The sequence below is a fragment of the Bubalus bubalis genome, chromosome 22 (genome assembly GCF_019923935.1).
Source record: "Bubalus bubalis isolate 160015118507 breed Murrah chromosome 22, NDDB_SH_1, whole genome shotgun sequence".
Taxonomy (NCBI): domain Eukaryota; kingdom Metazoa; phylum Chordata; class Mammalia; order Artiodactyla; family Bovidae; genus Bubalus; species Bubalus bubalis.
In genome coordinates this window covers 15,805,860-15,820,743 of record NC_059178.1, presented here as the reverse complement: position 1 = coordinate 15,820,743, position 14,884 = coordinate 15,805,860, and the positions used below count along the sequence as shown (strand labels likewise).

Genomic DNA, 14,884 nt, shown 5'->3' with positions numbered 1-14,884 from the left:
TTGTGCCTCTGGTCTTCCCCTAACATGCCGCATGGTCTCTGCACCCCAAGTTCCATCACATTAAGGCTGCATGAAATCATTGTCAGGTCTTTTCTGTCTCAACATTCTGTGAATCTCACACCACCCCCCGCCCCAAATCCTGGAGGAGTGAGGGGTTTTGGAGAATATCTTCCTGTTAGGTGAAACTTACGGGGAAAAATAATTCAAACTTTTTGATCAACCCTCGCTGGAAAGCTCACCCAACACATTTGCCACTTGTAATGGAATTCAAGAATAACATCTGTCTTTCACGATTCAGGGTCTTATGAGACCCCCATCAATAAGAACAGGAATCTATGTCTTAGGGCTCAAAACAGAGGTGGAAAAAGGCTATCTGATCGCGTGTGGACAGAGCTCAGAACACTAAATACATTCCTAACTTCTGTGGCATTTGCTTCTTCCTCTCTGAAGTTGAGTGATTTGACTTAATTGCAGATCTATATAAAAAGATAGCTAAAGTATTAAAGGAGGAAGGAAGATGTGGCAAACCTCATTTAGTCAACAAGGAAGGGGGCGAGGAAGCAGCAGAGAGAAGGACTTAACAAAGACGGGCTGAGTCAAGACAACACACTCCCAAACGTCCGCCCATTTCTGTTATGTATTCAGAAGCTAAAACATCAGAGATTCATAGCTTTAGAGGTGAGGAGGACTTTGAATTTTTAAGTCCTTGCTAATGTACTTGGAATCTCTGGGCTGTAAGGGGTCTTTAAGAGCCAGTGCACAATTTGTCACATCTCCTTCCACTGTAAGGAAGAGCATGGAAACATACACTGAGGAAAAGCCTCCATCAGCCTGGATGTCCGAGAGATCACAGTGATTCTCAACATATACGCCCCTGATCCCTTCCCCCTGTGACCTGTGTTATGAGCAAGAACTAAGCTTCCATTGTGTGAGGCCACTGACATTTTAGGGCTACTTGTTATCTAGCAGAACTTAGCCTATTCTGACTGATACAACTTGGGATACCACATGGACATGATTGTCAAATAAATGGTCGCTGAAGTGATGAGAAAGGAAGAGGTTGCCCAGGAGCATGTATTTAAAGTGTCTCTGCCAGAAGTCAGGCAAATTGAACACCCCACGAGCTCAGAGTCTCCTTGCCCCCTGCCGTCCACAGTCCCTGGCATACATGGGCACCACAGGATCAATGGAATCAAAAGGCATCATGCCCTCTTCAGGTGAAACGTTCTTAATTCCCCATTCAGAATTCCTGCCACGACTCCTAGGTTTCTTAATCAGCCACTATTCTTTTCTTGAAGATGCATTTTCTCTTTTCCATCAGCCCCCTTAGAATGTGGTGCCTGACGTCACCCCAAGGCTCCAGGAACTGTCTGAGCAGAGCCGGTGAGAGGAGAGGACCGGCTCTCCTCATTCCAAGTGTGATGGGACTGTCAACGTGAACATCAACCTGACCCTTTTCGAATGTTTTTTTCCAAAGAGGCCAGTGGTGGAGCCTCCCAGGCTAGAGTCCCCAGACAAGCTGTCTCAACTTCACAGTTTTCTCCCTGCCCGAGGGACTAGCAGCCTCCTTATATGAGAGGATGTGAGTCTGTGGGTAGAGCCCCAGTCAACCCATGGGACACCTCAGACCCCAGGACAATGTACTCAGAGCCATTCACAGCTGCAAACCACCATTAAAAAGACTTTCCACATCATTTGATCATGGACCCTGACAGCTTGAGACTCCTCTAAAAGACCTCAAGCACTCTCTATTTGGAAAATAATTATTCTTTTTTTTTTTCTCACAATTGAGTTGCAGATCAATAAATCTTCAGCCCCCACTTCCCCCAGTCCCCTCCTCCTGGGGTTTCAAGCTCAGACTCAGCTGCCCTCCAGAGCAACTGTCTCAGAGGCCAGAAGGGCTCCAAGGGGTCCTGCTGAGGCTCCACTGAATCTGTCCAGCTCTGGACATCAGACCCCTGGGGCCACTGTGGCTCTGTCTGGGTGACCTCACGGCGGCGGCAGGGGCTCTGGGCATCACACCGTCTCTTGAGCCTTTCTGCTCAGACAGCATCTCCCGAGGGGGCCTGACAGCAGTTGACATCTCTCTGCTCCTTCCCCCCATCTCCCATGCTCAGCTTCAGCAGGGTGCCCATGAAATGCAGCCAGCCAGGAGCCTGGATGTGTTCTCAGCGTGGCTTTGGAGCACCTTCATCCTGTCTTGCCACCCTCTCCATTGTTCTTTTCCTGTTTCCTATCCTCCATGATCCTCGTGCCCAAGAAAAACACAGTGACCTACTGCATCCCGTATGTGCCCCCTGGCTCTCCACCTCTGTACCACCTGAATCACATTTTCCAACCGCTTTTAATGCTCTCTGTTTCCAGCACTCAAACATCCAAGAGCTGCCTGTTCACAAAGGCACATCTCAATGCCACCTTGGATAAAAGAGCAGCCTGATAACCTGCCATCACACCCTCCTCCCCAGTCCCCTCAATGTTCTAGGTTACCGCGTGGAGACCACCAGCACCTGCTTGCCCTGCAGTCCCTGTGGTCTCCCTGCCTCCCTGGCTGTCAGCTCCTCAACCACCCTGCACTTCTCCTGCCCCATTTCCTAGCTGTCTGGCCACTTTTAGATGTTGACTCACTGGTACCTTCCTGCTCAGGGAAAGAACGGATACTGCCTTTTACTGGGTGTTGGGCCCCCTGACACACAGTACCTCACTTAGTCCTCGCAATGATTTTGTGAAAGAGTTTCTTTATGCCCATTGTATGGATGGAAGAACTGAGACTTGAGAGGTGACTGCCCAGGCCACACAGGCAAAGAGTGGAAGAGAAAGGAATTGAACCTGAACTACCTCCCATCATAGGTTTCTGCTCTTCAAAGGTGGTGTCTGAGCCAGTTATTCAGCTGGCAGCACTTAGCATGGCTTGTGTTTGTTGAATTAATGAATGAATCAACACATCAAGCATAATTTTATTTATTAGTTGACTTAATAAGTATCTATGGTATGCTTATTACATGCTGGGCACTCTTCTAGGGACTGGGTGATGAGGGGGCAGACACAGCAGTGAACAAAACAGATGAAGTTATTTCCTCATTCAGGGGACCTCATATTCTACGTCTGGGAGAGGAAGAATGGCTACATGGAACAGTGTATTGTAAGTCAGTGATGTGGGGGAAGTAAACTGAGGAGGAGGAATAAAAGGTCCAGGGCTGGGAGTGGGGCCTCGCTGAGCCGGTGGGACCTAAGCAGAGACCTACCTAGACAAAGGATGAGCGAGCCATCAGGGCAGGAGTGCTAGCGGGAGGGGGCAGCACACGCCAAGGCCCTGAGGTGGGACCACGTCTGCTGGCTTCAAGGAACAGCAAGGAGTGAGCCAAAGAGGTGGGACAGGCCACTGGAAGTGCTCTCGCTCTTACTCTGACAGACCCGGGAGCCTCTGTGCAGTGTGAGCAGAGAAGGCACGTGGCCTGGGGGTCTGGACGGCTCCAGCCAGGAGGTTTTGACCAGGAGGTGCTGAAGATGGGGAGGGGCATCTGACAGCTTTTCTGACAGAAGGGGCAATGGACGGAGGGGTGGGGGGCAGCAGAGAGGAGTTACAGGCACCCAGTCTGCAACGAGATGAGTGACTGGGACAGCTCAGTGTGCGTTCACCCTTCTGGCCGCAAAGGTCTTATTCCTGAGCTAACAAAGGTCATGGAAGGTTGTGGCGCTGTTGAGAAGACAGTGCCTCTCCGAGAGAGAGGACCACTGCTCTCATTCTGCTTCCAACGGATGGCCATGGTTTTACATCTCTCTCCCAGGGTAGGCTTTGCTCAGAGTCACTCTCTGCTTGCCCATGGCTGGAGCCAGCTGAGCACAGAGCCCTTACTGCTGCTTCAATACCAACGAAACAAAGTAAAGAAACCATGCAACACCAACAAGGAAGGACGGCAGGGGAAGAGGAGACGAGCGGAGTGCAGAGTGGAGGAAGGAAAAAGAAAGGGCGGGGAAAAGGAGAGAGGAGTAATGAGAAGGGTCCAGTCGCAAGAGTGATAAAGATATCAGACACGTGAGCAAATGTAACAGGAATGTGTAGCCTGTGTGAAGCCAGTGTAGAAAATGTGTAGAAAATGGCCTGACTGAGATACTCAAGGAGCACCTGGAGAGACAGAAATGCGTGCCTGGGGGAGCACTTCATGGTCTAAATGTGCAATTCTCTGCATATACATTTAACAGCAAAATGATCAAAATTCCAACAGGGTTTTTTAAAAAGTCACCCAATGTCTTCATTTGAAAAGGTAAGAACAGCTAATATTCTTCATAATGAAAGAAGACAAGCATGGACAGAAATTAAAACAGATTATAGAGCTGCAATACTTTTCAAGTATGTTGGGCTGGCCCAGAGATGCCAAATCAACTGAACAGAGTTCCCCGACCCTAACCAGGCTGCAGGGGATGTTCACAGTTTGTCCCTGTAAGGCGCACTTTATCTTTGTCAAGATTAAATGCTTTCTTTAGATTTTGAGACCATCTTGAGATATAAGTTGGGCTATTATCTTTAAACCCATTTATCAGAAGAGCAAATGAAAGCTCATGAAGATGGAGTTTGGGATTGACATGTACACACTATTATATTTAAAATAGATAACCAATAAGGAGCTACCATATAGCACAGGAAACTCAGTCTACTAACCCGAATGGGAAAAGAATTTGAAAAAGAATGCATAGTTGTATGGGTATAACTGAATCACTTTGCTGTACATCTGTAATGAATACATCATTGTTAATCAACTATACCGCAATATAAAATAAAAAGTTTTTATAAAGATGGTGTAGTAACTTGTCCAGGGTGACCTGGTGAGTTTCTGGCAGAGCACCTACCCCAGGGGAGGACCCTGGTTCCCAGCATGGGCTTGTCCCACAGCCCTTCTCTGCCATCACGGGGTCCTCATGTGGCCTCATAGAAACCCATGGCACTGGGCTGTGTGTGAGCTGTCCCTCAGTGTCCCCTTCTGGAATAATCTCTTGGGCTGGGGAGGCAGGGTTGAGGTGGAAGATGGGGTGACCTCCATCAACCCCTACCTTGCACAGAGAGGGGAATGTTCAAGAGACACCAGGCTGCAGGCCAAGATGTTATTTAATCCAAACATTTATTTCCTAAGTGCCCTCGACATTCTGGGCACTGGCAGGTCCTCAGCAGCTCCACAAACCTCTCCAGATCTTGCCCACTTCCCTCTCTGCCCACCTCTGTGCCCCCGCCCCCAACAGCTCCATGTCTCCTTTCATGTCTATTGCCCCTTGACTCCCCTCCTCCAAAAGGCAATGTGGCCTACTGGTGGAAACACACCAGATTCATCTCTGATGGTCTGGAGTTCTGGTCCTGGCTCTGGCACAAACTGACGCTGGGGCTACAGCCTCACCTCCCTGGGGTGTGGTTCCTTCACCTGTCAGGAGAGCAAGACCCCCTTCCCACCCTAGCTCCAGGGGGTAGCTGTGAATCTGGAGCAGGGGCCAGCAAGCTATGGCCTGTGAGCCAAACCTGGCCCACCACCCACTTATGTACCCAAGCAAAGGTTTTACATCTTTAAATGGTTGAAAACAATATAAAGAAAAATAGTTTTTGTGACATGTGAAAATTACATGGAATTCAAGTTGCAGTGCCCATGAATGAAGTTTTCATGGAACACAGACACATCCATTTACTTTGCTGTTGTTGCTGTTGAGTTGTTAAGTCATGTCCAACTCTTTGCAACTCTATGGACTGTAGACCACCAGTCTCCTCTGTCCATGGGATTTCCCAGGCAAGAATACTGGAGAGGGTTGCCATTTCCCCCTCTAGGGGATCTTCCCAACCAAGGGATCGAACTCACATCTCCTGCATTGGCAGGCAAATTCTTTACTGCTGAGCCACCAGGGAAGTCCAGTTCCTGACTACTCTAACTTAAAAAAAAAAAAAAAAAAGCCAGCCAGCTTAAATAAAATCCATTCACTTAGGTATCATCTATGGCTACTCTTCTGCAGCAAAGGCAAAGCTGAACAATTGAAACAGAGACCAAATGGCCTAAAATATTTGCTATCTGGCCTTTACAGAATAAGTTTCCTTATTCCTAGTCTAGACCGTTAAAGTCATGTCCTGGAAGTCACTTTATACATGGAGAGACTTGTGAATAGTAAGTCTGGGCATGGAGATTGGGCCATGGCAGGAATAGAAAGCCTGACTTTCTGAAGTGATGGACATAAAGAACTGGAGGGGCAGCCCAAGGAGAGAGAAGGGAGGGAGGCAATGCCCACCTAGCCAGCTCCATGTGCCAAACCCACATCCTAGCCACCCCCTCTCCTCACTCATCACAGCCACCCCACCCTCACCCTTCTTTCCATGACTATCTTGGGGGCAGGCATGACCTCCCCTCCCTCCCCTCCAGTCCCACTCACGTGATCTCATTGTTCATGTCAGTGATGTCTATTCTGTCTAGGAACCAGCCTGGTCTGTTGCCTGAGTTGTCATGGCGAATCCGAATCTTGGTCAGGGGCCCCAGATCAATGGCATAGATGGTGAAGGTATCTGTCTGGGAAAGATCAGAGTAGCACTCATGGAGGGGGGCAGCCCTCCCCACCTCACCGTCAGCTTCACCCTCCCAGGACCTGGGGCAGCCCGAGGCCAGTTGTTAGATCCAAAGCATCAAGAAGGAGGGGGCATGGAAAATGTAGCCAGCCATCTGGGGTTTGGTCTGCACTGCCGACTATTGTTTATTGAATTATCATTAATATACAACATTAAACTAGTTTCAGGTGTACAACATAGTGGTCCAATATTTTTATACATTATGAATTGACGACCACTTAAAGACCAATTATCATCCATCACCATACAGAGTCATTACAACATTATTGACTATGTTCCCTATGTGTACATTACACCCCTGAGACTTCTTTATTTTATAGCTGGAAGCCTCCACCTCTTCATTCCCTTCACCTGCTGCACTACTGTCTTTTCACCTGCCCCTGCCAGGGGGGTCTTCTCACTTTCACTGTGTCCTGGAAGGTGGAGGGAGGTAAGAGGGTGATAGAAGTGACCGTGAGAGAGGGCTAGGGAATATGGGCTGACTGAATGCCCACATTTGTGTTGTGGTGTGTGTGTGTGTGTGTGTGTGTGTGTGTGTGTGTGTAGATCCTGTTGCTTGCATATGTGCAGATACTACATGCCGTGTGTGTACATATATGCATAAACTCCTTCAACCACAAATTCTGATTAAGTACCTGCTGCTGCTGCTGCTAAGTCACTTCAGTCGTGTCCGACTCTGTGCAACCCCATAGACGGCAGCCCACCAGGCTCCCCCGTCCCTGGGATTCTCCAGGCAAGAACACTGGAGTGGGTTGCCATTTCCTTCTCCAATGCATGAAAGTGAAAAATGAAAGTGAAGTCGCTCAGTCATGTTCTACCCTCAGTGACCCCATGGACTGCAGCCTACCAGGCTCCTTCATCCATGGGATTTTCCAGGCAAGAGTACTGGAGTGGGGTGCCATTGCCTTCTCCAGATTAAGTACTGTGGTGTTGGAGAAGACTCTTGAGAATCCCTTGGACTGCAAGGAGATCCAACCAGTCCATTCTGAAGGAGATCAGCCCTGGGATTTCTTTGGAAGGAATGATGCTGAAGCTGAAACTCCAGTACTTTGGCCACCTCATGCGAAGAGTTGACTCATTAGAAAAGACTCTGATGCTGGGAGGGATTGGGGGCAGGAGGAGAAGGGGACGACAGAGGATGAGATGGCTGGATGGCATCACTGACTCAATGGACATGAGTCTGGGTGAACTCCGGGAGTTGGTAATGGACAGGGAGGCCTGGCGTGCTGTGATTCATGGGGTCGCGAAGAATCGGACACAACTGAGCGACTGAACTGAACTGATGAGTCAAAGTGCAGATCAGAAGTGATTGACAGAATGTAAACTGTAAGACCTAGATTGCTCACCATTCAAGTGGGAGAGAGACCACTAGGGAAGCCTTATATGATACCAGTTGCACATTTATGCACAGGAGAAAACAGATGACACCAGGACCAGAGGGTGACCCCGATAAGTGAATGAGATCTTCTTGACTATAACTTTTAAACTACTTATTGAAAAGCATTCCAAATTTACAGAAAATTTGCAGAAACAGTGCAATGAAATTTTGTATACCCTTAGATCTTGCTTTCTCTCTCACTCTCTCTTGCCCTTTATTTTTTGCCTGAATTATTTGAAAGTATTTGGCAGATATCATGATCCTCTACTTTTGACTTCTTAAGCATGAATTTTCTAAGAATAACATTCTCATATAATCTCAGCACTTGCGTGCTCAGTAACAAGTCGTGTCCAACTCTGCAATCCTATGGACTGTAGCCCACCAGTCTCCTCTGTCCATGGGATTCTCCAGGCAAGAATACTGGAGTGGGTTGCTATGCTCTCTGCCAGGGTATCTTCCCAATCCAGGGACTGAATCTGCGTCTCCTGCAGCTCCTGCATTGTAGGTGGATTCTTTACTGCTGAGCCACCGTGGAGGCCCATGTAATGACTGTACAATTACCAAATTCAGGAAACAAAGTCAACACAATATTATTTAACATATAGTCTATGTTCAAATTTCACCAGTTGTACCAATTACATCCTCTGCAGCAATTTTCTTCCAATTCTAGTCATCATAGTGGCTGCAAGTTTTAAAAGAAACACAGAAATAAATCCTGATCCTCAAGTCATGGGAAGGTGGTGTTGAAGAAAAAAGCAGGGGACATCCGAAATAGATCAAGCAATGAGCCCAGAAGTATTTTTATTGGATGTATACATTTCTGGTTCTCCTCTTTGTTGATGAGGGAACCTAGCTTTGGGATGCCGGCAGAAATGGGAAAGGTGACATGAGAGACAGTCTTCTAGCCAGAGGACCCTGTAAAATCTCAAGGGACAAGAAAGACAGCTGCATTTTTCCGTGCTTTTCCTACTATACCTGGAAGGAGAGGGGCCTGAATTTCTCTAAATGCTCAAATGCTGTTGTCGTGGCGTCACTGCCTCAGGATGTAGATCAAATTTCTCAGCCGTCACTCAAGGCTCTCACACCCCCACCCCTTCAGTTGGTCCCATAAAGCTTCCCAGAGGCAGCGCCCACCATGGCTTGGCAGTAACCACAGCAGAGTGAGAAGACCCGCCATCCAATGTCCTCCAACTGGCCTTCTGCACTTCCACCCCACACCTCCTCGTGTGGTCCCATCTTCAAGGAACACCTCTCACTGTCATCTTGAGATCAACACCATACTCCTCCACCATGGCCCACTCACATGCCTCCTTCCCTCCAAGTTTCCTCCGAAGCCCCATCTTCTGGTCAGCACTTCCTCCCTGAACCTGTCCCCCCACTCAGCACCTGAGGGTCTGGTACCCATGCCGCCTCCAGTTAGTTCCTGGGCGTTTCCTGGACCCCACCTGGGCCTTTCTTTATGTCCCCATCACAAAGCCCTGGTGCTTACAGACGAGGTGCTTCCATTCTACCTGGCTGGACTGAACGGGGCACAGCGCTGGACACAGCAGTTGCCATGCAGGCTGGGCCTGCCTTGGAATCACCAGAGGGCTCTCTCCATCTGGGACCCACCTGCCCCCTCGGGGAGCCCACACCCTACCTGTCCCTGCTCAAACTTGTTGGACTTGTCTGACTTCTTCAGGGGCCGCTCGCCTGTGTCCCCGTATTCCTCCCCGTAGATGGTCAGGAAGACGTTGGCATCAGTGCCAGCCTTGGGCACATTCCCCGTGATCACCTGTATCTCGTAGGTGTTGGCTGGGGGACACAGAAAGGCAGTGTTGAGAATGCCCGGGCCTTGGGGTGGACCTGAGGCTCAGCCCGTTGCATCCAGCCAGATGGTGGGAGCCGGAAAGACCTCATGGTACACCCACGTCTACACTGACGGTAGAAACGAACTGGCTCCTCCTCCCTACCCAAGACTTCCCTTCACCATGAAGCCCAAGAGGCTGAGAGTTCTGGCAAGGCGCTGGTCCGCAGCAACCCTCCTACTGATGTCCCCACAATGAGTCACCAGTGAGCCATACCAGGGCTCCTCCCAAGAGTCTCAGGGCAAGGGCAACACCAGCCCCAGCAAAGAATGGTCCACGGTGGCATTTCACCACAGCCCAGGTCAGGAGAGCCACGGGGGGCCCCACCTGCAAGAAGAGCTGGGCATCCTTCCCTCTCTGTACCCCCCCTACCCTGGGGGGCTATGTGACCCCTCCTCAGGCTTACGTTCAGGACCCTCTTGGCCCGCGGGCACCAGCTCCACCACCAGCTCGTTGTCCTCTTTGCCCCGGGCCAGCCAGCGGTGGGCATCGAACTTGTACTCCTGGATCACCTCCTGCATCCCGGGCTCCAGCTCCTCCTCCTCTTCTTCCTCCTCGGTCTCCTCCTCCTCTTCCTCAGACGAGGACTCCTCCTCCGACGAGGACTCCTCCTCCTCATCCTCCTCGTCGCTGCCCTCCTCCTTCTTTTTCTTCTTTTTCTTCTTCCTCTGCAGCTTGGCTTTCAGACGTTCCTTCCTGAGCAGCTGCCGCAGCCTGTCCTTCTCCTTCTTCCTGCGCGCCTCCTCCTCGGGTGTGAGGTCCTCCTCCCGCACCGCCAGGTGCCGCAGCCACACGGTGTCCACGTACCAGCTGGAGTTGAAGCCCTCACCCGTGTGGCCCAGCCGGATCTTGAAGACCTGGCCCACGTCCGCCGCCTCCAGCTGCACAAAGCGCGGGGGCTGTGGCTTGGGAAGGCCCTCGGCATCTTCCCTGGGGCCCCGCGGAGCCGCCGTAGCCGGAGGCTGGGGCTTCTGAGTCAAAGCTACCCCCTCGCCTCCTCTCCCGCCCCCCACCCAAGCCTGGTTTCCCTGCCGCACCACCCCTCTGCCCAAACCGATGTCTTTGGAACCCCCGACACAGTGGGTCAAGATGGTCTCCTTCCTTCTCTCTTTCTCATTCTCCACTTTACACACACATACACACACACACACACACACACACACACACACACTCGGCACGTCACACTCACTCCTATTTTTCTTATTTCTGTATCTTTGTTCCCTCGTGCAGAATGCCTTTATCCCCTCCTCGGCCTCTAACCAAACCTATTCATTCCAGTTCCTGAGCTTTATTATTATCTTTTTTTTTTTTCTTTAGTGTTGTGCCTTCCTGTGCTCTCTTTCCGAGCATTTTTTCCCCCAGCATTAATCATATAGAACTTTTCCAAGAAGCAAAAAAAAAAAACGTGGTGTTTGTCAAAGACAGAAGTCTCCCCCACACCCCCAAGAGGCCCCAGCCCCCCACCCTGACACCAGCCTTTCCCCTCTCTGAGCGCTCAGGGGTCCCGGAGGTTGGCAAGGTCTTAGCCTAGCCTGGATGCCTGGATGCCCTCTCTGCCCGCGGGCGCTACTGTCTGTGCGCTCAGCTCTCTCCTGCAATGGGCCTAGCACATGGCCGGCTCAAAGGGCAGGGATTTAGCTCTGCTTCAGAGGACTGGGTACTTGACCTGCCATCTGCCACTCTGGTCTGAGCCTGACATCCAGGGGAGGTCTGGCCCCGGCTCGGGCGACGGCTCCCGTGCTGAGCAGACTGAGGCCCAGGGCTGTCCCACGAGCTGTTTGGTGTCCCCCCCATCTGGACCTCAGACCTGCAGGAGAGTCCAGGTCTCCTGACTCACTGTTCATGAAGCCACAATGTAGCCAGAAGCACCTCTGTGAGAAAATGAGTGGCCAAAATGGAGCCCAGGACCCGTAGGGATGGGCTCTGGATACGGTAGTTCCTTCTTCAGCACATTCCAGTGGTTCCTGGTCACAGCACCCTGGCAGTCTGGCTCACTTACCATCTCTCTCCCCCCATCTCCTCCTCTCCAGTATTTTCCAGGTCACAGCACCCTGGCAGTCTGGCTCACTTACCATCTCTCTCCCCCCATCTCCTCCTCTCCAGTATTTTCCAGGTCACAGCACCCTCACAGTCGGGCTCACTTGCCGTCTCTGCTCCCCCATCAACCTGCCCAGCTATGAATGCAGCCACCACCACACCCAGCCACGCAGTCCATTCACATCCAGAAGACGCTCTGCTCCTAACACCTCCGTGACTGGTCACAGTTTCCTAAGTACTTTCCCTGACATTGACCATTTTAATCCTTCCAGGGGCTGTGAAGCAGGCCAGGTAGTTATGGTAAACCTAGGTTTGAGCTGATAAAGAAGCTGATCAGGCCCCTGCTCTCTCAGCAGTGTCAGGAGAGGGTGGGATTCCAGGAGGGATCCTCCACCACTGACATTCCAGACACCCGTGACTCTGGCCCAGCTCAGCCAGGACCCTCTCTGCTGGGCACTGGGTTAGGACTCTTTGCTGAGGGCCAGGCTACTTATGGCACACACGCAGAGCAGCCAGCATGAAGATATTACTGCAGAACAGATCTGCAGATGTACACATATGCACACATGCACTTGTGTCCCATATGAGACATTCACATGCCCTTTAAAAGGCACCACCCTGGGTCCTTCTCTCCTGCCAACAACATGCTTACGTTCTCATCTTTTTTTCTCCGCTACTCAAAGGGACATGAGGTGGCCTGGGGCACTCAGAACAGAGTCATGAGACTCCAAGCTTCCCAGTAACCTGGTTGGGAGCCATGGCCCTACTCTTAGACTGAGTGAGCTGTCGAATCAGAGGCCAAGGCTGGAAATGAATGCTGTGACCAAGGCCCTAGCATCATATTTTGCTAAATTAGAATCAACCCTCCAGCCGTTCTCAGAATTGGCAGCATGTTAGTATCACTGGTAGAGATTTTAGAAACATACCCCAGTTTTCTTGCCTGGAAAGTTTCCTGGATAGAAGAGCCTGGTGGGCTACAGTCCATGGGGCCACAAAGAGTCGGACACAACTTGAGCACACACAAACACACACAGAAAACATATCCAACCATAGAGGTTTTCATTGAATTGATCCAGGTGTAGACTAGGTGGCACTAGTTTCTTAAAGCTCCTCAGATGGTTCTAACAAGAAGCCAGGGCTGAGACCCAATCCCTCTGTTTTCAGACGTATGCTGAGCCCTCACTTGGCACCCCTCCGCCACCATGGCTTTACCCCCACACACCTGAAATGTGTCCTTGGACGCCCGTTCAAACACCTTCGAGCGGCTGGAGAGTAAGAGCACTTCTGTCTTGCCTTCCTCACCATAAATCTGCATGAATACTCGGGCAGTGGTGCTTGCTCCACCTACATCCCCGGTCCAAACCTCAACCTCGTAGTGGATCACTGGGTGGGCACACGGAGAAGAAGCAGGACATTTAGTAATAGCAACAACAGTAACAATAGTTACAAAGCAAACATTTCCCAAACCCAGGCCATGTGTCTGCTGCTTCTTAGGCATCATCTCATCCAATCCTCCCATCAGTATCATAAGCAGTATTATTGCCATTTTGCAGATTGACAAACTGAGGCTTCGAGGACTTAAGGCGGTTGTGGAAATGGCAAACCTAAGCAATCAGACTCCAAGGCTCAGCTGTCCTCTGTGCTGCATGTGTCCTCTGGAACCAGGAATGAGGTCAGTACACCAGCTGGCACTCTCTGCTGTGTGCCTACCCCTGGGTAGACACTGTGGGGCAGAAAGAAGCAAAAGGCTATGTGTTTGTCTTTTTCCCTTATTTTCAGTAAAGGAGGATGGTTGAAATGATAATCTTCATTTAAATATAGGCAGCTTTCAGATGATACCACAGAAAGAATTTGTCTCTATGTTGAAGACTCGATGGACGTGAGTCTGAGTGAACTCCGGGAGTTGGTGATGGACAGGGAGGCCTTGGCGTGCTGCAATTCATGGGGTCGCAAAGAGTCGGACACGACTGAGCGACTGAACTGAACTGAAGAAATACTGTCGAGCTGTTAGAGGGTGGAAATGTGTTATAAGTATTCACCATTAGAGGGCGCTTCTTATAGGAGAGCAAAATGTCTCCAAGAACTATGGGACCATATTTTTTTTTCTAAGTGGCTATATTACAAGACTTGTCCTCTCAGCAGTGCTGTAGGGTGAAATCATAATTTTTTCAAGTTAAGACTTATTTTTAACAAGATAAGGGATCTCCCATTACCCCAGCAATGTGAGAAATTGGCGGCTGAAATGAGGGGACTGGCTGAGAGCCAGAAGAAGTTGAACTAGAAATATGGCTTTAGCTGGGGGTGAGGTTGGGCAAGTTGATGGGCAGGAAGGAGACCCAGTAAAAGTCCAGCATTCTTAATGGGGAGAACCCCAGTCTCTGTTTCCTCTCTCTGGTTTCAGTAGTAACCAGGATTAAACAAAATTAGGAGAGATAAAAATTAGCATGCAGAGAACAAGATCCAGCTGTTGGAAATGAACATGTGGTAGCTGAAACAAAATATTCCAAAGAAAAGGTAAAGTCAAGGACAGCACTGAAGAACAAAAAGGAAAATTCCCAAGAACAAAATGATAGAAAGATAAGAAAATCAGAGGAAGCTTAACAAATTTCAGTTCTAAAGAAAACACCAGACAGAGAGTTGGAAATTGTCGAAGAAATAAATACAAAAAAAGGTCCCAGAGCTAAAGGAACACTTCTAAATTCAAGGACCTCTTGAGTTCCCAGAAGATTGGATGACACCAAAATCACAAAAGACACTGAAGACATCATGAAATTTCAGAATGCCAGGGACAAACATAGGATCCTGCAGGTTTTAGAGAGAAAAAACCCCAAAGGTTTGGGTAGCAGAATGGCATCAGACTTCCCAGCTGTAACCCTGGGAGCCAGAAGGTGCTAGGAAAATCCCTTATAAACTCTAATAGAAAATGAGTTCTAGATCAGAATTCTCTAACAAGCCAAATTATGGCTCAATGGTGAGAGTAGACTAGAGACATTTGCACACATTCAAATTCTCCATTGCAGTGGACAATGAACCAAA

The 14,884-nt window shown here is 49.7% G+C and overlaps 1 protein-coding gene across 2 annotated transcripts in view; it reads right to left on the bottom strand.

Annotated features, from left to right (window-relative positions):
- The window catches only part of LOXHD1 (lipoxygenase homology PLAT domains 1), a 195,615-nt gene that overhangs the window by 82,281 nt on the left and 98,450 nt on the right, over positions 1 to 14,884 (bottom strand). For both annotated transcript variants that reach the window (XM_025273259.3, XM_044934547.2), the window contains exons 18-21: positions 13,071 to 13,231; positions 10,218 to 10,692; positions 9,604 to 9,758; positions 6,397 to 6,530 (exon numbers count right to left, since the gene is read on the bottom strand). In XM_025273259.3, coding sequence (XP_025129044.3) covers positions 6,397 to 6,530; positions 9,604 to 9,758; positions 10,218 to 10,692; positions 13,071 to 13,231 — 925 coding nt within the window. The remainder of the gene's footprint in view (positions 1 to 6,396; positions 6,531 to 9,603; positions 9,759 to 10,217; positions 10,693 to 13,070; positions 13,232 to 14,884) is intronic.